This window comes from Chiloscyllium punctatum, chromosome 40, assembly GCF_047496795.1.
Source record: "Chiloscyllium punctatum isolate Juve2018m chromosome 40, sChiPun1.3, whole genome shotgun sequence".
In the NCBI taxonomy this organism is placed as follows: Eukaryota; Metazoa; Chordata; class Chondrichthyes; order Orectolobiformes; family Hemiscylliidae; genus Chiloscyllium; species Chiloscyllium punctatum.
This window is the reverse complement of record NC_092778.1, coordinates 10,919,778-10,943,528: the sequence shown is the minus strand read 5'-3', so window position 1 is coordinate 10,943,528 and position 23,751 is coordinate 10,919,778. Positions and strand designations below refer to the sequence as shown.

At 39.3% G+C, this 23,751-nt stretch overlaps 1 protein-coding gene across 1 annotated transcript in view; it reads left to right on the top strand.

The window, feature by feature from the left end:
• The window catches only part of card11 (caspase recruitment domain family, member 11), a 369,647-nt gene that overhangs the window by 1,973 nt on the left and 343,923 nt on the right, over nucleotides 1-23,751 (top strand). Inside the window, exon 2 of the mRNA XM_072559295.1 lies at nucleotides 10,728-10,919. Within this exon, the coding sequence (XP_072415396.1) occupies nucleotides 10,840-10,919 (80 nt within the window). The 5' untranslated portion in view covers nucleotides 10,728-10,839. The remainder of the gene's footprint in view (nucleotides 1-10,727; nucleotides 10,920-23,751) is intronic.

Below are 23,751 nucleotides of genomic sequence, written 5' to 3'. Positions count from 1 at the left end.
ATGTTTCACCCATCACAACAATTCATTAGAAGCTAAATATTTTTAATACTGTTGCTCAAGTTAACATATTTGATAAATTCTTCCAAACATCAATTTTTTGGAACATATTTTCTGTTTTACCAGTTCTTAAAACAAATATTAATTTACTTTTACATGGCTTAGTTAAATTTTTGTTTTACCTTTTTGATAACATTTAATATCTTCATTGTGCTCCCCTGACTGAAACATTTTCTTTTCAGACTGTAAAGCTAAACTTCTCTAATCTTTTTTCAAAGCTCATTCTCTTTACATTTGAATTGAAATATGACTCTTCTGTATCTGACTCTTCTGCAACTTTTTATGGCCCACTCTTTTCCCTTTTAGCAGTTACTAGACTTCAGGTAGAAGATCAGCTTTGAAATGTTGAAAGAATAAGCAGGCCTGAATGGCTAGATGGCTTACCCATTCTATTGTTCATGTTTTTCTGGCTTCCTATAAAAAAAGCAGTGGATGTCTTGATCTAGCACTGTGCCCCTTAAGTAGCTAAGAATGAAAAATTATCATGTTTTGCAGCAATACTTCCAAAAGGAATTTCTAGGATTCCAACGGTATCTCATTGACTCAAACTTGCAAATTTTACACATTGGACTTAGTTTTCTTAAAAATTAGTGTTTATTTTTACATTTAAAAATGAAACATCAATAGTTGATACTAAAATGAAAAGGCAGCAGTTAAAAATACATGAACATTGAGAATGCGCAGCAAAAAGGACAGTTGGCTTTCCAACTTTACTTGTGTCCAAAGTTACAACCTTCACAATAAGGTTAACTTTCTTGCCCAAGTGGCTGTTTAGATGTGATTATTTCATTCAATTTTTTTAATGCGAATTCTTTCAGTAATACTCCTAAAGAGTAATACTCCTAAGAATCTTCCAGAGGATCTTTGGTGCTCTTCAGTAGCAAATGCTTCCAACTCATAAAGCTCTCATTTCACAAGTGCCTAAAACATCTAAAGTTAAAATATAATATTGCAGAACCACCATGAATAGCTAGTGTGAATCTTAATCAAAAGATGTTCCCGTTTTGTAAAGTCAAAACCATTTCTTTCCAATTTTTTTTTAATTAGGGAAAAGGTTCATCTGAACGTTGGCTTCAAAATTGTACATTTGTCACACATATCATTGTTGTAGCATTGAACACAGTATTCTAAGTCTAAACAATGTATTGTAAAATCTTAATATAGCTCTGGAAATGTATTTCTCTCACTTTTAAATTACTTCATTACATTACCTAAATGTTGAAAATGGCATGTTTACTATTATTCCCAAGCTCCCTCCCACAGCCTCCCCTCTGCTAATTCAATTCCATTCACTGTCTGAAATTATTTTGACGCACACTTAGCAGTCTGAATTTCATCAGCCATATGTCTACATAGTTAACCCACATTCTTCCGAGAGCATTTTGCTGCATTCTATAATTCTGCCACTCCCCCTATTTTGTGTCATTAGCAAGTTTGAATAGTTACAAGTTGGTTTTGGTTTACATTGTCACGCTAACAGTAACATTATCTTTTCAAAGGCTACCATTATTCTCTACTAGTACTTCTTTACAGAAGTTTTACATGTTTGTGATGGTCCAAACATCATTTTTGTCTTTTCAAATTTCTAAAACCTAAAAATTAGTCACTGAAAATTCGATGTGTTTATTCTCAGTTTTCCTTCATGAACAGACACTAGATGGCACTGTCTTGTTCCTTGAAACGTAATACACCAAAGAAATATAAATTACAAATTAACTAAAACTGGATTGAATAATTTGTCCTCGTTGGATTTCGAGTTAGGTGCACACAGAGAAGCTTTCTTGAAATACGTTTTTTTATTAAAATATACATTTTTTCCAACAAACCTAAAATGGAATTGACGAGCAACTAGAATTTATATAATAATTTTCGCTTTGTTACTGTAATTTGCTTTCTCTGAAGTATAAGAATGAATAAAAGAATAAAATGCAGAGCAGAATTATGCAATGTTGAATTGTAGGGTCGGGTTTTAACTCAGGAAATGTGTTTTGAAAAAGTTAAAATCTCATACATGGTCCGAGTTCTAAAATCAGTTCTAAACTTCGCAATTTTAAAGCAATTATTCTGAGACTAAAAATTAGTCACTGAAAATTCGATGTGTTTATTCTCAGTTTTCCTTCATGAACAGACGGTATAGTGCCGGCATAGTATTCATAGATTGACTCTACTGGTCATAATTTCTAAACTAAAAAGTGAAAAACTTATTTTTAAATTACTTAGTACTGAGAACTGAAACAACGCCTCGGTGTGGCTTTTAAGTCCACAGTATGCACTATTTTGCCCTGAGTGGTCCACCACCTGGATATTAGCCTGATTGACAGACTTAGTTTCCAGCCAAGCAGAGAGAAGTTCAGAGCAGTAATATTGGTTGGGTTTGATCCGTTTCACGAACATGGGGAATTTTGTCTCGGAGCGTGCACCTTGAGACGGTGAGGAGAAACATTCCCGCTCCTTCTTTCTGGCCACAGCTGTGCTCTTAGTTTCTCCCTGAAATGTCCTCGTCTCAATTTAGCTGCTAGATTTCCCAAGGCTTAGAAAACCTGCTCGGAGTTAAACCCGAAAAGCTGAATCAGCGGCAACCAGCATCGTTAAAATATTTACATTTCCAAGTCCCTTTTCCTCCCTGAATAAAGTTCAAAGTGTATTATTTACTTAAGAGTCAGGGTTCGTGTTTAACTTTTCAACGTTTGATGCAAACCCAACCCATCGGAATTTTGTGTATTAAAATTAAATTTGTATCCCCACCCCCCACACACCAGCACTTGACAGTATTTCATACAAGACATGTTTTCTACCTCTGTATCGGACCTCTGAACTGCAATTGAGGTCTGATCTTTGACCAGAACCCACCGTCTGTTTTCTACTGGATTTATCTATTTCTGTAGCTGATCCCAGAGAAATGCATCTTCAGGATGGAACTTGTTAATGCGGAACTTTTACCTTTATTTATTTTTGTCAGTTATACCTAAGATTTTGTATCTGGTATCTTTGTACCCAACTTTATAAGGACTGCAACGCTGATCTTTTAGCTTTTTTTGACTTTTCAATTTATACATTAGATTTTGTACCTGGTATCTTTGTACCTAGGATGGCACTGGAAACTGCGACTTTGTACACCTTTCACTGTACTCAAGTATCCCTGTACTTGAGTACATGTGATAATAAACCTACTTCTAATTCTAATTTTAATACTTAATTATGTTATTGAAGAAGTACGTTGTGTATAGTTTCTGAAAAAAACAAACAAGGCATAAGGTAATTTGTATAAATTTTTAATTATAAAGTAAACAGGCTATTTAGACTCAAAGTGTGTAAAGCCTTTCTTGTCATTTCTAATAGTAATAATTTTGGAATTTTGGAGTCATACTCATCAGAGGTTTTAAAATCCCTCAAATAAATGAATTTGGGCAGCCTCAGTAAGTTAACAGAAATTTTAATTTTTGTAGTATACCAAAAGCTAAAAAGAATCTCCTGACTGCCATTGTCTTTACATTTAGAGTCATTGAGTCAGACAGAAACAGTTCCTTTGGTCCAATCATCCATGCTGACCATAATCCCAAACTTTACTAGTCCCATCTGTCTGCACGTGGCCCATATCCCTCCAAATATTGCTTATTCATGTACTTATCTAACTGTCTTTTAAAAGGAACTTAAAATATAAATATATTTATGGGATTCATAAATAATGATTATGTGACAAGTTATTTTTAAAAACAAAAATTTAGAGAGGAGCATTGTAGTTTATGATGCAGATGTGGTAGCATTTACCTCAAAATTACAGTCAGCTGGAAAATAATTTGACACTGAAATAGTTTTAATTTTATCTCTGACCATGCAGTTCAGCAATGAAAGTTTTCTGAGAATGAAGTTGTGTTCAAGTGAAATAATGTATCATTTTTGACTAGCAGTTATGATGACTGAAGTCAGTCCTCAGAAAGGTTTCATGCCACAGGCTCCACACTATATCATTGAACTAACATTTGTTGAAAATTTGGTGTGAGATAGAAGATCTGTTGTAGACTGACTCCTCCCAAGCATTTTTGACAATGGTTTTCCATTTCATCTTTTTTTGTTTTGTTCACCAGGGAGTCTCTTTGTCTTTCAACAAAAATCCACTGTCGTTTCTTCTGAGCATATTTATTAAGTTCGAATGGATAGCCTGCTTGATAACGAAATTGGGTTTCAAAAGATTTCACAGATATTTAGTCACAGGTCATAGGATGGTAATCAACCTTTTGATAATGTAACCTTACAAAAGACTTCATGAACGTTTTCCTTCTGCAGAATCCAATACATTTACATTCAATAACACTTGTGTTCTTCTTAGACCATGACCCCAAATGAACTGAGTTTCCATGGCTACTAAAAGCTGTTGGCTGAGAGAACAGTAGTACAAATAATTTATTTCTCCAGAAAAAAAGGTACATTCTACTTATAAAATATTGTAAACTAAATTTAATCAATATTAGCACAAATTTCCACAGGCGTGCTTCCATTTTCCCAATTTAACTTTAGCAGACGAACCACAGAAACCCTAGAAAAGCTTCCGGATGTGTCAGACTTCTCTCCATGTAATATTTTACTTATGATTAGAATAACATGAGGTTACAAAACTTGAAATCTACATGAAAAATCATAACTGCTTCTGCTTTGAATTTCATAGACCTCCTTTCATAGCAATGTGATTTTTAAAAAAAAAGTATTGTACAGTATTTTAAGAAAGTATTTGTCAAATCTTTCTTGTTACAGAAGGGAGAAGATGCAATTTGACTTTGCTATCACAATATTGGACTGTATTTTAGAAGCAAGTCACATTTGGAGACAGGAGGCAGACATCAAATAGTCAATCTGAGGGCAGTTCGGCAATCCCATGCCAATAGGGATTTCTTGTCTGCAGTTCTGGAAAGAAACATCAAACTAGACCACAGTCAAACAACCATCGGAGGTTCATTTTGGGAAAGATAAGGGTTGCTCTTCATTCAGTGTAGGACACCCCCAATTCATACCAGTGATCGTTGCTGACCCACCATTGCAACCACTGGGTCTCCCACAACACGTCCCATATCTCACTTAGACCACGACCAGGAGGCTGTGGCCATGTTAATTTTTTTCAGAGATTACCATTATTTTGAATCAACATCTCTCTCTTCGTGGTGAACCAGTGCCTCCCAACTTGGTCAGTGAGGCTGCAGATGTGTCAGTAGTGGAAGGCATCTCATCAGCCATAACCTCAAAATCCTTTCTGACAGTATTAATTGTGAGCAAACATTCAAAAATGAGAAAATTGTCAAAGTAAAGCAGCAAGACAAGTAGTGTTTTTGATCCTGGCAACTTTAGTGATATTTCAAATAACTTATCCTATTTTGAATAAACTCCATAAACATGTTTCAAATAAAACAAATAAACCACTAAAATTTGAAAGCATCAATACAGATACTTATGATTTTTCATGCTCCATTTTATAACATTTCAATGTTATTAATCAGATGTGATTGTACAATGAGTTTTCAAACAGGAAGACCTGTGTCATTCTAGGGAACATATCTGCCTGTAAGCTAGAAATTCCAGATTCAAGGCCAATTCCACGACTTGATGGCCATGGAAGGTGCACTCATGAGGTTAATTATTGACTGGAAAATCCTTCTAATATTCTGATGGTAAGCAGTAAACATGGGAGAATCCCCCAGTTAGCTAACACCATGTGGTAGCTACAGCTCAATGGCTTTGCCATGTTAGACGACTCCACTGGCAGGTTCTTGTCACAGTGCCTAGTAAGCACTGTCCTTTTTTTTTAAGAGGACTCCCAGAAAAATTTCAAAATATATGAATGATAGATGTAGAACTTTAGTTTCTAAGACAGGTTGAATTTATTTCAACCAGGAACACTGCCATTTATAATACTGATCAAGTTTTGTTATGAAGAGCTAGAAATAGGTACATTAAGAATTAATTATTATGGAAAAATGCTACAATACAGAATTGGATTTTTATTAACCATTTCCTCATTTAGTCTGAGATTCCATTCCCCAGTAATGAGAGATGTGAGTCAGTCTCACTCTGAACTGTGAACTGTGGATATGAACTGAGGTTTTGCTTCAATTTCTTCTATGACTTCAATTTTGAAGGTATAAAATGTACTTCTTATGAGAGTCATGTATCACACAAGGAGGCCGGTCAGTGCATTGTGCCTGTGCCAGGTTTGTGAAAGAACTATGCAATTAATTCCAATCTCCTGGTCTTCCCCCATATCTCTGCAATTGTCTCCCCCACAACCACCCACCCCAACCACTTTTGCAATTCCACATGTAGTGAATAAAAATACAATAACAGGAATCTTGTTCCTGAGATGAAATCACAGCACAAACCTACACTGCTTGAAACATTGAGCAAGTGCAATGGGGAGAACAACAAATGCTGTAAACTGTGTTTTTAAGATTTATTGCCACTATAATTTATATTATTCCCTTTCTCATTTATGGAATGCATTGTGACAAAATTACATGTAACTCTGAGTTGTTAGTAATTAACAACTTTTCATCAAATTACGTTATTCGCTACTATTTGGATCTAAATCCAATGAATGTCACTGATAATCCAAAATGTCAATTGTTGTATCTTTATCATTCCTGAGTCATGCATTTCAGTCAATATTTTTCTGTAAATAGATTAGGGCAAGAGTTTTGATGAGAATGCACTTTTAAAAATTATAGCTACGCAGGTCAATGCTCAGCATGAGAGATTATTTAACTGACCTGTCTCGATATTACATGTGGCATAAGTACGAATAATTTCTAGATTTCTAAAATTACATGTGCTTAAAATTTTGAAATTAATATTTCTTACAGGGATTTACACAATTCAAATTTTGGAATAAAGTTAAAAGTTGCCTAACCCCTGAACCATTATTTGCAGCTACATCCAGGACCTGAAGTATCAATTACATTTTTCAGCATATCGTAAATACGACAACACAAAAAAATCTGATTACCTGATCAAATATGACAAAGAAAACTCTTAGATATCTTCTATTAATGGCTATAGGCTTCACTTGCATATCATTTTGAAAATATATGTTGAATTTTCATCTCATGTTGGGGGTGAGAATGAAGATGGGCACGTCTGTAATTTAGGGCTACTAGCCATTGGTTTGTCAGTATCATCCCATTCCCCAGTCTTTTACCCAAAGCTGGAACTCAGGGAATAAAGTTTAACCTTCTCAAATAAAAATTACTATTTATTTCAAGTAAATAAGGCTCTAGCTACAGATACAGTTATAAACTGTCAGGATATAATATCACTAATTAAAACTCAAACCCCCTTATAAACTCCCCTTATACACACACAGACAGATAAAGAGACACGGTGAAATAGTTCTGAAGGTCTGAGTTCTGAGGAAGGGTCACTGGACCTGAAACGTTGACTCTGATTTCTCTTCACTGATGCTGCCAGACCTGCTGAGATTTTTCAGCAACTTATGTTTTTGCTTCAGAATTCCAGCATCTGCAGTTCTTTTGGTTTTTTGTTTTGTGTGAGGGTGATATAGTTTGAGTTGAGGGAGAAGTGCAGAAAGACAGTTCGGTAAACTTTGTTCCCAGATTGATGGGTTTGTTAGGTTATTGGCTATTGTTTGTTCATCCTTTTGACTCTTCTAATGGCCAGCACTTTGCTTCAGTCATCTTTCTCTGATTGCTTCCATTGGGTGGTGTATGACACAAGGTGGTTGGTTCCCTTACAAAAAGTTTCTGATTTAACAGTCAAAAATTGCAGCATACACAAATGTTGCTGGTTTTGTGCAGATTTACAGTACTTTTCAGTCATAATCATAGAGTCATAAAGAGTGGAAATAGGCCCTTCAGCCCACCATGTCTGTGCCAATCAACAAATATCAAACCATACTAATCCCATTTAATGTAGTCCACAGCCTACTGTGCCCTGGAATTTCAGATGCTTCTTAAATTTTGTGGAAGTACCTGCCTCCACACTGTCTCAGGCAGCATGTTCCATATTTCTCCCATTCACTCAGTGAAAGAAACCTTTCCTCAGATTTCCTCTAAATCATTTACTCCTCACCTTAAATTTATCCTCTCTGGTCTGCTAAGGGTAAAAGATTCTCATAATCTGCCTTGTCTATGCCTCTTATAATTTTGTGTACCTCAAGCAGATTCCCCTCTCAGCCCCATTTGCTCCAAGGAAAATAAACCCAGCCTATCCAGTCTTTCCTCATAACTAAGACTTTCTATAGGCAGCACCTAATGATTCTCCTTTGCACCCTCCCCAATGCAATCACATCCTTCCACTCATATGGCAACTAGAGCTGCACACAGTGTTCCACCTGTGGCCTAACTAATGTTTTGTAAAGTTGTAACAAGACTTCCTGGCTTCTATATTCTAAGCCCCAGCTAATAAGGCAATCATCCCATACACCACTATTCTCGTGTCATTAGCAAAATTACTAATTATACCTTTTACATTCACTACAGAAAACGGAAAGAACACTCCTGTACTGGGGAAGTACTGATCATTTCTCTCTCTCAGTAACTTGTTCCCAGTTCTAAGCTGTTCAGTTACTAAGAGCCAATCACACAGTTATTGGCAGGCAGATAACTCTGTCATTAATTATTGGTCCCTAGTCCATAGACCAACCAACTTCTTGTTGCCAGCAAAAGCTTCATCAGTAAACCCTCTCAGCCTCAAATTCACCTCCAACTAAAACTCCAATTTCTGCTTGTCTGAGCAGTTAGTTAAACAATGCCTGCAATAGGTGACAGGTATTTGCTTTCAAAACTGCAGCCATGCAAGTTTAAAGAACTTGCATTCCCCAGTCTTTAAAACACAAAATAAAATGAAACAGTCCTTACTTGCTGCATAACATCCTTGGCATTTCTATGAAAAGAGGAAGGCTGACAGTAGTATGGTAGCCCGGTTATTTTTAATGGTGTTATAACCTGAAAAGAAAGCAGAAAAGGTGAACAATTACATCCTGAGCAGTGTACTGTTAACAGTTGTGACAGCAATATTCAAAAGGCTGCATAGTTATTTTATTTTCTTTTTTATGTGTGGTTATTTTGTCAGAGTTTAAATAATGCAATTTATACAATGATAATTACATTTGATATTTCTTTTTGTTAATGGTTAAGCAGCATTTTTTTTTCATTCCTTATAGCCCTTGAGAAGGCACCTTCTTGAACCCTGTAATCTATGTGGTTTAGGTCTACACACAGTGCAATTAGGAAGTGAATTCCAGGATGGTGCTCCAGTGTCAGTGAAGGAAACTGATGTAGTTCTAAGTTCGGTCGGTGTGTCGGTTGGAGAGAATCTTATGGGTGGTGGTATTTCCACATATCTGTTGTCCTTGTCTTTCTAAATGATGTTGGTTGCAGTTTTAGAAGTTGTTAGCAGAGGACCCTTGGTAAGTTGCTGCAGTGCATCTTGCAGATGGGATGTATTGCTACCTCTGTGCATCAGTGGTAGAGAGATTTAAGGTAGTGGATGGACTGATAAACGTGCTGAGTGTTTTGTCCTCTACGATGTCAAGCTTCTGGAGTGTTAGAGCTACACCTATCCAACTATGTGGACCACACTCCTGACTCGTGTCTTGTAGATGGTAGGGAGATATTGCAAAGTCAAAATCCAAATTAATCGTAATAGTTCCAAGCTTCTGACCTGCTCTTGCAGTTATAACATGGCTTGACCAGTTCAGTTCTTGTCAGTGGTAACCCAAAGAAAGTAATAGCTTTGTCAATGCCACTTAATGACAAGATGAGATTGTTTAACTCTCTTGTGTCGGAGATGGTCACTACATGGCATTTTATCCTTTGTTTTGCAATAATGTGCCGAGCTCCCCCATTGTTGAGGATAGAGATATTTGAAAAGCTTTTACCTCTAGTTAGTTCATTAATTATCCAACACTGTTCACAAAAGCATGTGGCAGAACTGCAGCACTTAAAGCTTATAGTGTACGTGTGGGATCACTGAACCCTGTCTAATATCTGTATTTCCACTGCTTGATGTGCAAGTAGTCCTGTATTATTGCTGGACTTCCAGCAAATGTGTGCTTCCTCCTTTTTTAGTAAATTATTGGGGTGGTTGGCTACTTATTGGCCTCAATGGGCACAAGGCTGGGTATTCAAAACATCCCCACCCTGTCAGACAGTCCAGGGCAGGTGTTTGGGTGGCAGGATATCCATCTATTGATTTTGTGAGTGGATCCCCTCCCCACCCCAAACCCCCGACCTATATATTGGTTTATGTTGTTAATAACACATGGATGCCAGTGTCAAGGTCAACCTGCATTCAGCACTTTGCAGATGCCAATATTGCCGCTCCCCTTCCAGCATTTCTTGCACTTCCTCTCACCTTTGACAACTTACTTGGTTGCCACTTTCTTTGGCCCCTTTTCTTGTGCTATGCTCTTGGCTGCTGCAGCAGGCATTGTGGATGAACATGGATTCTTGTGCTAAGATATTTTAATGAATCTGTTCAAACACATAGTGTAACACACATATTGGTATCAGTGAACCTCAAATAATTTTAAGGAGGGAGTTTCAGGATTTGTCCCAGCAACACTGAAGGAAAAAGAATATATTTTCAAGTCAGGATGGTGTGCGGCTTGAGGAGAACTTACATGTTATGATGTTGATTTGTATCTACTGTCCTTTTCCTTCTCATAGAAATGTTCGTGGGTTTGAAAGATACCGACTACACAACCTTGATGATTTTTTTATGATGCATCTTGTAAATGGTACACATCACAGCTACTGAATTTTGATGTGGAGGGAGTGAATGTGTGCAGAAGTGATGACAATCAAGTGGGCTACTTTGTCCTCAAGCTTCTTGAGTGTACCTGAGCTGCACTCATCCAGGCAAGTAGACAGTATTCTAACATATGACTGACTTGTGCCTTTAAGATGGCAGAGGCAGGATTTTTGGAGTCAAGAGGTGAGTTACTCACTGCAGGATTCCTAGCCTTTGACCTGTTCTCATAGCCACAGTATTTATATGGCTAATCCAGTTCAATTTCTTATCACTGGTAATCCAAGATGTTGATAATGGGCAATTCAGAGATGGTAATGCCATTGAAGGTGAAGATGTGATGGTTTGATGCTACTTGGCATCAAGCTTTTGTGAGTTTAACAACAAAGAAGGTTATAAATTTCTCACTACTGCAAAATAATGCAATGTTTCACCTTCTTGATTCATAGACATTGATTAGGTTATGATGCAAGTAAAACTTGATCTTTTTCTTATGAGCCTGAAGTTTGTGAGATGAATTTAAACTTTAAAAATTGAAGTGATTTAAAATGAAGGATCCATTTACATCCTTTTATGCACATTTAGTGTTGATGCTCCCATTTGTCCAAGATGTAACCAAGAGACTGGCCAGCTGTCGTTCTTTTGTGTTGATCCATCCTTAAGGAAAGGAACGTATCAATTCCCCAGAAGGCTTTGAATATCCATATTTAATTAAGTATTCAATTGAGAAATACTTTGTAGTTCAAATACCAAAGGCCATGTGATTTGCACCACCAATTTAATAGTTGTAAAATTCACAAGTATTGGCTGCAAGTTCAAATATACTGGGGCATGACAATAGTTATTCATTTTGCTGTGTAGATTTACCAGTTTGTAGCTGAGTTTACTCATTCCAATAAACTGTGCAAAGCTTTGAACAAACTTTGAGCAGAGTATTCTTCAGAGCACCAGCTTCATGCTATTATAAAGTTTGAATGTCATTCATCACCCCATTCTGTAGGAAACCCCAAATAACTACAGGCATCTGGGCATGAGATTGACACGTTCTGATTTCTATTTATGTGGCAAAATAATAAAATTATTTACAGGATATTTCTTTACTGTCTTAAATCTTACAAAGAGAGATATCTGAAATGTTACTTCTGTTTCTCAACTATTCTTGTTACCATACTTTACGCCTTGGCATGCATGGTGTGATTAAGACTAAATTCAGCTATTTTTTAATGTTGATTTCTAATGATCTGCATCCACAAATGGAAAGCATTTGCCAGGAACAGTAGACCCCATTTACTTAAGGGAAAGTTCCATGCAAAACGGCTGCTCTGAGCTAATTTCTCATCAGCAGTTTAATTTGGTAACTGGAGACTTGCAAATACATCCTTTTATAATGCTGAGGGATTATAAATCAGCTCATTAAATATATTGCCTCTTTAAACACAAAAACAGATGTTCAAGTCCATGCTATTAGCTGGTGCTAGTTTCAGTATGACTGCTGCATGACTATGACAATCAGTTCTATTAGGAAAAACTGACTGCTGTTCTGGGAAGAGCTGCAGTGGAGTGCATTTATATTCTTTCCACAGTCTGGAATTGTGGGTTTAAAGGGATGAAAACGAAGCAGGGGAAACAAGTTTATTATTTGTAATTTGACTGCAGCAGTCATTTAATACTCAACCAAAAAAAAAGCAACTAGGTATGTATTTGAATAGCTCAAATATTAACATGTACCATTATGCCGTTGAATAATTTATAAATTTGTGTAAATGTGCACCGTGGCTGTGAAAAATAATAATAGCTGTTCTTGCATAAGCTACTTAGCTATTTACTTCAATTACAGAATATTCCAGTAATTATAGCCTCAAATTCAGTCATTCAAGATGGTCAATTAAATGGCTTGCAATGTGTAATCGTTTATAGGTGTCTGATTGTAATTATGAGGTTGAATATTGAAAAATCTGCACATGACTGCATTTAGCTCGATAAGGTTACTGTGTGGAACCATGCAAATTCTCCAGAATATTCCATGTTATGTTACCATCATGTGCCACCTAAATTAGTGTCAGTACCATGCTTTTTAGGTATTGCCAACTTAGATTTCTCACTTTGATAGTATTGGAAAAACTGCTGAGAAAATAGCAATTATGTCCTAAGATCACGAACATTAAAATTTCAGTTTTTTTTTACTGGTTAGCCTTATTTGAATTTGACTACATCACACCATTTGATTGTATATTTTATGTTTTGTCGAAGCTAAATTTTAAAATCATTTGTACTGTTTACTTACATTAGTATGAAGGTCAGATTGAAATTCACAGACTCATTTCATTTATCAGTCACAACAATCATCTGAGAACAGACAATTTTGACACATCTGTCTGGATGAGATTCAAAACTGTTCAAGATTTCTAGCACACTTTACCATCAGTCCTTTGAGATGTGGGAAAGCCCCAATTGTACAGGTAGTAAAACACTTGCCTCAGGTACAGAAGAATAAGACACACAGCTATTTGAATTGAATTCTTGGCTGGAATTTATATTGATGAGGTAGTTAGCCCGAGGGATAGACAAAGTAATTTGGCTGTCTTGTGATGAGTGCATTTTTGAATGAGTGATTATGTAATAACTGATAGTGGTGAGGATTCAAAACAATGAAATGGCCTTTGCAGGTTTAAAATGAAGAGTTCATGTACAAAATGTCACATGCTGGTTTTCTTCACAGATATTGCCTAACTTGCTGAGCATTTTCAGCATTTTACAGATTTTATTTCAGATAGCTATCATCTCTAGTATTTTGCAGTACTGATCCTGTGATGCTATCAAAATGGATAGTCACTCAACGGATATAACAGCAAAAACAACTTGTATTTATCCAGTTATTTTAACATGGAGAGTGATTCATAGTAATTACAGAAGAGAAATTGGTGCCCAACAGTGTTAGAAGCATTAAGAGACCTAAAAGCATAATCAAGCATGGAACAATAGACTTGTTTCAGAGTAGAAGGAGGCCTTTTTGCTTACTATATCTGCAACAGCTTTCTGAATGAGCAATTCACATTCTACCACCTACTCCCCATGACCCTGCATACTTGTCCTTTTCAGACTGCTCTTATTCCTTTTTGATTGAAACTGCCTCCTCCATGCTTTAAAGCAGTGTCTTCCAGATCCTAACTATACCATTTGTGTAAAATGTTTGGCTTACATCACATTTGGTTTTTTTTTGCAAATTTCTTTAAATCTGTGCCCTCTCAGTCTCAATTGTTTTACAAGCAGGAACAGTTTCTTTCTACCTACTCTGCCTAGACCCCTCATGATTTTGAAACCTGAAATAATTCTCCTCTCTGCCTTTTTTCTCCAAGGATAACTGTCATAAGTTCTCCAATCTATCCTAACAATTAGAGTTTCTCATCCCTGGAGCTATTTGTTTTATATTTTCTCTCCATATTCTTCTAACCAAAATGAATCATTTCACATTTCTCTGTATCGAGCTTTATCTGCAACCTGCCTGCGCATTCCAACAAGTCATCTTAGTCCTTTTGAAGTTTTGTACAAAACTCATCATAATTCACAATGCTTCAAAGTTTTGTATTACTCTCCAATTTTGGAATTGCAGGTTTACGCCAAGATCTACATGGAGTTACAGAGACATACAGCATGGAAAAAGACCCTTCAGTGCAAATCGTCTGCACCTACAAGTATCCTAATCTGACCTAATCCCATTTCCCAGCATTTGGCCTATATTCCTCTAACCTCTTCCTTCTCATATATCCATCCAGATGCCTTTTAAATGTTGTAATTGTACCTGCCTCCACCCTTCCTCTCATAGCTTGTTCCACACACACAACCCTCTGCATTAAAAAAAACCCTCTGGCCCTTTTTATTGGGTAACCCAAGATGGAGAATGGGAAAAATTTCTGCCCTTTTTTGAAGTATTTTAGGTGTTGGAGGTGATTTCCTCGAAATGCAGAAGCAACAATTACTGTTTAATACACTGTTGCATTGTTTTGGAACTTTGGAGGAAAAAAAAGTCAAAACAACGACACTTTTAAAAGGGAAAGGGACAGACAATAGGCAGCACATGGTCAAGTCAGTGAAGTAGAGAGAGAGAGAGAGAGAGAGAGAGTGAAAGAAACCCACACTGTTAACTGACACAGCAGTGAACTTGCACAGTTACTCCCTTTTGCTGTTGAATTCCTGTATCACTGGACATCGTGGTGTGTCTAGGAAAACTTAAAAAACAGTGAAATTCACAACTGATCTTGAAGAAATTTGTTTGGGAGAGGTCACAGCACAGAAACAGATAAGTAAATAGTTTTAAGTATGGTCTTGTTGTAAATCAATAGTGAGTAGAGTTGGTTCTTTCTTGATTATATGTTTTATTGAGATATGTCTCTTGATTAAAGGTAAAAATATAAGCCATAAGCATTAAGCTTGCCTGGAGCAGTGTTTTGTGGAGGAATAAGACTGTGCTATTTTCTGGGGCTGTAATTGGAAGAAGCAAAAATGGCCCTTAGTAAAGTGATATGCTCTTCTAGTCAGACGTGGGAGTTTAGGGAGAGTTTACATGTTACTGAGGATTATATCTGCAATAAGTGCCTTCAGTTGCAAATCCTCTCAGATCAAATGGATCGATTGGAGGTGACAGTTGGAGGCAATGAGGAATTTACAGGAGCAAGTGGGTGTGATGGATGGCAGTTATAGGAAGGGAGAAAAGTTGCAGATGCAGTCACATAGATGGGTTAACTCCAGGAAAGGTAAGAGAGGTAGACAGGGTGTGCAGGAGTCTTCTGTGGCTATCCCCATCTCAAACAAGTGTGCTGTTTTTAAAAAATGTAGAGGGTGATGGATTCTCAGGGGAATGTAGCATGAACAGTCAAGTATCTGATATTGAGACTGGCTCTAACGTAATGAGGGGTACATCGGGTTCCAAGAGATCGGTCGTGTTAGGGGACTCTTTAGTCCAAGGCACAGACAGATGTTTTGGTGGCCAGCAGCATAAAATCAGAATGGTGTGTTGCTTCCCTGGTGCCAGGATCAAGGATGTCTCAGAGAGGGTGCAGAATGTTCTCCAGAGGGAGAGGGACCAGCAGGACGTCATTGTACACATTGGAACCAACAACATTGGAAGGGAAAAGGATGAGATTCTGAAGGGAGAATACAGAGAATTAGGCAGGAATTTAAAAAGGAGGTCCTCGAAAGTAGTAATATCTGGATTACTCTCGGTGAGCATAAGCTAGTTAGGGTAGGATTAGGAGGATAGAGTAGATGAATGCATGGCTGAGGAGCTGGTGTATGGGAGAAGGAGTCACATTTTTGGATCATTGAAATCTCTTCTCGGTACAAGCGAACTGTACAAGAAGGACCGATTGCATCTGAATTGAAAGGGGACTAATATACTGGTAAGAAGATTTGCTTGAGCTGCTCAGGAGGATTTATGATTTAAACAAGTAAGGTGGGGGGGGGGGGGGTGGTGGTGGGGGGACCCAGGGAGATAGTGAGGAAAGCAATCAGTCAGAGACTGGTACATTTGAGAAAAGAAGCAAGTCAAACAGTCAGGGACAAAGCAGAGAACAAGGTAGGACTGATAAATTAAACTGCATTTATTTCAATGCAAGGGGCCTAACAGGGAAGGCAGATAAACTTAGGGCATGGTTAGGAGCATGGGACTGGGATATCATGGTAATGACAGAAATGTGGCTCAGGGATAGACAGGACTGGCAACTAAATGTTCCAGGATACAAATGCGATAGGAAGGACAGGGAGGGAGGCAAGAGAGGAGGGGATGTGGCCCTTTTGATAAGGGATAGCATTACAGCTGCACTGAGGGAGGATATTCCTGGAAATACACCCAGGGAAGTTATTTATTTGGGTGGAACTGAGAAATGAGAAAGGGATGATCACCTTATTAGGATTGTATTATAGACCCTTCCCCCCCCCCCCCCCCCCCCCCCATAGTCAGCGGGAAATTGAGAAAGAAACTTGTAAGGAGATTTCAATTATCTGTAAGAATAACAGGGTGGTTATGGAAGGGGATTGTAACTTTCCAAACATACAAGGGGACTGCCAATAGTGTTTAGGGTATAGATGGAGAGGAATTTGTTAAGTGTGTACAAGAAAATTTTCTGATTCAGTATGTGGATTTACTGACTAAAGAAGGTGCAAAACTTAACCTACTCTTGGGAAATAAGGCAGGGCAGAGACTGAGGTGTCAGTGGGGCAGCACTTTGTGGCTAGTGACCATAATTCTATTAGTTTTAAAATAGTGATGGAAAATTATAACCAGCATTTAGTAAAACGCCCTTACAGCCAGTTAGATATTGACATCCAAAACCCATTAAAGACACTGAGTCTGTTTTATATATATGTAAATATAATATAATTATATCTTTAAATCAACCTATTCATAGATACACCACAACTGTACCACATGAACTCTTCATGGGTTAATTATTAATTTTTTGTAATCAATCTGTTCAGAGCTGTTATGACATTCTTTTGGAGCAAGTGGGACTTAAAGCCAGGCCTCCTGGCTCAGAGGTAGGCATACTACCACTGCAAAACAAGACCCTTGTGAGTCTGCTTTTTTTTAATAACCTCCTTCTATCCAGAAGTGCTATCACACATAATCAAATGGCTTTATGATGACCACATCATTGTGACTTTAAAAAAAATTAACCACCATCCGCAATCGCCCATGTCGCCAATTACATATTTGCAAGCAAAAGCCCTTTATGGGCAATGTAAACCATCAAGGGTGACGGGGGTGGTGTGGGCAGTTAGTGAGAGAGGAAATGGACTAAATCAAAATGGAGGGGGATATATGTCTGTGATTTTAAAAATGTATTTAACAAATTTTCTAATCAACCTTTTCAGAGATATTATTACATACCTGTGGAGTAGGTGGGTATGGTGATTGTAATGAGGTCTGGCAGGTGGACCTCACAGAATAGGAGTCCCCTGATTGGGGCTGTTAATCTGGTCCAATCAGGGTGCACTAGCTGACCAATCTGAGTGCTGGCTCAATGTCAAGGACTCTCCATGTGTAAATGAAGGGTGACTGCATACCAGCCTCTATAGAGTTATTTCCATGGGACTTGAACCTGTCCTCCTGGTCAAGGGGTAGGGACACTCTCACTGTGCCAGAAGAGGGCCATCTATAATTATTTTAAATCAACTTGTTCAGACATGTTGAGAGACATATCCTTCACTGGTGAGTTTGAGCCTAGGTCTTCTGGCCCAGAGGCATGGACACTACCACTGTGCCACAAGAGCCCCCAGGTGCCTGTTATATCAAAGGCTCAGGTGATCAGTTCCAGCTGGGCAGGCCATTGTCTGTTACCAAGGGAACTCATACTCAACAAGCTCCATCGGGAGATTAATTAGTGATTTTCTCTGGGCCTTGTGGGGGTTATCACAAACTATATTCCATACGTAGGTCAATTAATCACCCTTCCTTGCTGGTACTTCAGCGTGTCCAGGTGCTTCACCATCAGTGATGCGCCAGGAGCTATCCAGCAAACCAAGGTTTCACATCCGCAGTCTGTGCTTCAATTGCAGTGAATATTGGGATTTGTAATCAGTATTGAACCTAAGTAAAAACATTTTTGTCCAGGAATAATATATTGGCAGAAAGGACAAACACAAATTTGAAATGCAATTAAAAAGGTTAATTTGAACATCAGAGAGTGATATTTAGCTTCTCAATAGTTGAGGCTTGGCATGATATGTAATGTTTTGTGTTTTGGCATATTTTTTCCATGGCTGTCTGGAGTCTTCTCTTTTTGGTTCTTGAATGTGGTTTCTTGACTGGCAATTCCCTTCAAGAATTTAGCTTCATCAGCTTAAGTCTAACATGCATAGAAATTATTTTGCAAGGTAGAGACTACAGTTGTTGTGGATCCTTTTTCAACCCATAAATTCTGACTCGGCTTTAACTGCTGAGGTTCTGGTCCACCTTAACTATTGAAAATATTCATTTCACAATTGCATGCTGAATGCTCATTTTCTTTCCTTTTCTCTTTTGTTCTCTCTTTTCTAGTGCCTAAGACTACTTTTAAATGACCCATTGACTGGCCATGTCCTATGAAAATGTTAACTTGCTAGCAAGACCTTTTCTAAGTATCTGTCCCAACAAATTCTGCTCAGCAACCTGAAGGAAGAAGATGGCTTGGTAATGTCATCTCAGGCTGACATCATGAGGATCAGCAAATCTATGCCAGTCTGTATGACTCAAAGCCAACTGACAGCAGGGTCTCCCAGTCGTTCCCGTCCTCTATCACAGAGATCCTAGACGACAGAACATGGGAAAGGCTGGACCAGCCGCTATCCCTGGATGAACTGACCAAGGCCGTCAAGTCCTTTCAAACGAATAAAACTCACGGAAGCAACAGCTTACCGGTTGAGTTCTATTCTGCTCTATGGGACTTGATCGGCAGGACCTGCTGGAGGTGATTGTCAGTATGCTTCTGGCAGGTACACTGAGTGAATCCATGAGGAAAGGCATCATCGCCCTCATCTACAAGCAGAAGATTAGATTACTTACAGTGTGGAAACAGGCCCTTCAGCCCAACAAGTCCACACCGCCCCGCCGAAGCACAGCCCACCCATACCCCTACATCTACCCCTACCTAACACTACGGGCAATTTTAGCATGGCCAATTCACCTGACCTGCACATCTTTGTACTGTGGGAGGAAACCGGAGCACCCGGAGGAAACCCACGCAGACACGGGGAGAATATGCAAACTCCACACAGAGAGTCGCCTGAGGACGGAATTGAACCTGGGTCTCTGGCACTGTGAGGCAGCAGTGCTAACCATTGTGCCGGCACGGTGGCACAGTGGGCGGCACGGTGGCACAGTGGTTAGCACTGCTGCCTCACAGCACCAGAGATCCAGGTTCAATTCCCGCCTCAGGCGACTCTCTGTGTGGAGTTTGCATATTCTTCCCGTGTCTGCGTGGGTTTCCTCCGGGTGCTCCGGTTTCCTCCCACACTCCAACGATGTGCAGGTCAGGTGAATTGGCCATGCTAAATTGCCCGTAGTGTTAGGTAAGGTGTAGATGTAGGGGTATGGGTGGGTTGTGCTTCGGCGGGTGCGGTGTGGACTTGTTGGGCAGATAGGCCTGTTTCCACACTGTAAGTAATCTAATCTAATCTAATCAGAAGAGGGAGAGGGAGGAAATTAGAAATTGGCAACCAATCTCGCTGCTAAATGTAGATTAAAAAATCTTGTCAAAGATCATCACCAACTGGGTCAGGCTGCTTGGGGATCTGTGATTCATCCTGACCAAATCTGCACTGAACCTGGCAGGAAGATTGCTGAGAGTCTCGCACTCCTCAGGGATACGATCGCCTACGTGCAGGACAGGGGTGTGGACACTGCCTCATCAGCCTGAACCAGGAGAAAGCCTTTGACAGGATATCACACACTTACATGAGAGATGTTCTCTCCAAAATGGGCTTTGGGGAGGGAATCTGCAACTGGATCCGACTGCTTGACACCAACATTGCCAGTGCAGTCTCAACCAATGGTTGGGAATCAGACCACTTTCCAGTCAGATCTGGAGTCAGGCAAGGCTGCCCTCTCTCTCCTGCCTTGTTTGTGTGCTGCATAGAGCCATTTGCCAAGTCCATCAGGAAGGAAGTGAGCCTGAGAAGGGTAACTATTTCTGGCAGCGGGAATCTACAGATAAATGGATGACGTCGCCGTTTTATGCTCTGATCCGCTGTCAGTGCACAGACTCCTGTGCATTTGCGACCAGTTTGAACGAGCCTCGGGAGCCAAGGTAAACTGAGGCAAGAGCGAGGCCATGCTCTTTGGGAACTTTGCCGACCAACCCTCTATCTTCTTCACCATCAGGACTGACCACCTGAAGATGCTGAGTATTTGGTTGGAGGGGCTGGGGTGTGCGCCAAGTCTTGGGAGGAGCATATCAGTAATGTGAGGCAAAAACTGGGCAGATGGGAGCAATGGTCACTCTCCATCGCAGGTAAAAACCTAGTCATCAGGTGTGAGGCACTCTGTGTTGTTATATGTGTCACAGGCCTGGCCTATTCCCAGAACCTGAGCCACTGCAGTCACCCGAGCCATCTTCCACTTGTGGAGATCAAAGATGGAACAGGTCCAAAGGGACACAATGTATAAAGATCCGGGCAATGGAGGTAAAAAACACACCCAATGCCACCCTCGCCCTGATGACCAACTTTGTGTGTGGCTGCATCAAGCTGTACGTGGATCCCTGGTACGCAAACTCCACTACGTACTGAGGTTGTACTTGTCCCCGGTGTTGCGAAGGATGGGCCTGGCCTCACTGCCACAGAACGCTCCAAGTAGTTGGACCATTCCATATCACGTATCCTTCGTGGAGAGGTTTATGAAGAAAAGCACCTTTGACCACAAGTCCATCAGGAAGTGGTCAGCATACAGTGTCCTTGAGACCCTTCGGGAAAAGGAGAGGGCGGATCCTGTTGAGCAGTTCCCTGGGCAGACTGTCAAAGTCATTTGGCAGAATGCCTCATTGCCAGAATTTTCCAACAAGCACCAAGACATGGCTTGGCTGATGGTGAGAAGGGCTCTGCCTGTGTGATCGTTTATGCATGCCTGGTCTCTCTGCACCACCACATGCTGCCCTTGAAGCAGCTATGGAAGGGGCGAGACTGTCACACACATCCTTCAGGAATGTGCCTATGCTAAGGAAGTCCAGAGAGGAATGCAGTGGTGTTTGTCGAGGTTCATCCCGAGCAGCTCTGTGACATGGGACTCCGTGCTCTACGGTCTGTTCCCGGGACGCACACTGAGACGAACATCAACTGTGCTTGGAGGATCATCAACTCAGTGAAAGACACTCTATGGTCTGCCTGAAACCAGCTGAAGGAGTTGACCCCGACTGAGTGTTGCAGACTGACACATTCCAAGGTCCAGAACTATGTGTTGAGGGTCACACTGAAGCTTGGGGCAGCTGCCACCAAGGCACAGTGGGGAAAGACCACCATATAAGGTCTGCCTGCCAAAGAAGAACAGGGGCCTAATCAGTAATTGGGCTCCGCTGATGCCTCAGCTAAATACCAAGAGGCTGGATGGTTAACATACAGACTTGTAAATACAAATGACTCAGTCTGTTCTCTGTATGTAAAGACATATAATGTATACATATGAATGGCATCACCAACTGTACCGATACCAAAAGAGTTCTATAAATAAAGTATATTTTTGAAATAAAAGAAAAATTTAAAAATGCACTGAACCTGACCACTCATGATTGATCACTAGACTTTTACCTGAACTACATCCAAGTACTTAAATTAGATTCTTTGCATTGACAGTAAGGATCTTTGGTTCCACTGCCTTCTTGATCCATGTCTCGGACGCCCTCACGCATCCTGCAGCAACAGAGGCTTTTTCCTCTTGCTATCTCTTACACAATGTCTTCCAGTGTTGCATGAACATACTCTCTGTCCTGTTACGCTGTTTTCACTGTTCCTCCTTAGAATGTTTACATTGCCACTTTCAACACCTGCTGTAGTCAGGATGCACTACCCTCTGCAGGCTGATTTTAAGCATTTATTGGGTATAAATGATGCTAGTCTTGTACAAAATGAGGCATCCACCCACTCAGCAGTGCATTTAGTGCTGGGCCACACTTGACCATTCAAATTAGCAGGAAATATGAGGTTTTTCATCTGCTTGCAATGCAACAAACACACGTGGGTTACTAATATATTGCAATCTGCATGCCCAATTTTGGTTCTTATCCATTTTTGCATGGCAATATTGTTTTTATGGAAATCAACTCAAAGCACAGTTGTCGCAATAAGACTGTAACGTGTTGTACTGTGTTTATAATTCAGGAGTGCAACTCAAAACAAGATGCTGTTACAACATTTAAGCTTGAAAATACAATTTGAAATAGACAAGCTCATTCAAGGCCCATTTACCACCATCAGCTCTAATTGATTTTCTACATACCCACAAGTAGTGTTACTTTTCCTAAAACAATCCTGCATTGTGGTAACATGACAAACCTATTCAGTTTGTTCCTTATAGAAGTAATCAACTGTGCAAAAACAAAGTTCTTAATGTAGTATTGTAAAGGCTGGGTAGCATCTTGTTGGCTCTTGCTGCTCAGATGTCAGGAAAACAAAACAGTTGGATTAAAAATTTTCTTTAAGGGCTGTATTAAAGAACAATTTACTTTTTAAAAAGGCTTATAAAAGAGCGAGAAGGTTATTTCATTCCTTAAAAGGACAAGTGGTTACTTGGATCTGTTATCCTTGTGTTCAGTTGTTTCCCTGTGCCAGAAGCAATATTAATTCTCATTAAAAAAATTCTCTCTTGCTCTTTATTTTAATCTTACTAAAGTCTTGCTTTCCTTCACATGTGGGTGGCAGACTTGAAGATGAAAAACTAAAAGAGTAACAATAAAGCAGGAATAGTCAGTGAAAGGACAAAATAAAAGGCACAGGTTGTTCTTGGCATCAGACCAAACAAATTTTTTAATAAACAAAAAATTGAAAGAAACCACATCTTAGAGAAGAAAATTCTCTCAATAATGAATATATTCTGTGATCCAGCCTCCCAGTGCTCTCTGGGAAAGGGAATTCCACATAGTAACAGCTCTCTGAAAGGAAAGAAAAAAGCTCCTCAGCTCAGTCTTAATTAAATTCAATCCAGATATGAGTGAGGTGATGCATTTGGGTTGGACAAACAAGGTAAGGGGATACATGATGAATGGTAGCTCCCTGGAAAGCACCAAGGATCAGAGTGACTTGAAGTGCATATTGACTGATTCCCTTATGGTTGCATGACAGATAAATAGCATGGTTAAAAAAAGCATTTGAGATACCTGTCTTTATTAGCCAAGGTGTAGAGTTTAAGAGCAAGAAGGTTATGCCAGAACTATATAACATGTTGGTTAAGCCATAGGTCAAGTTTTGTGTGCAGTTCTG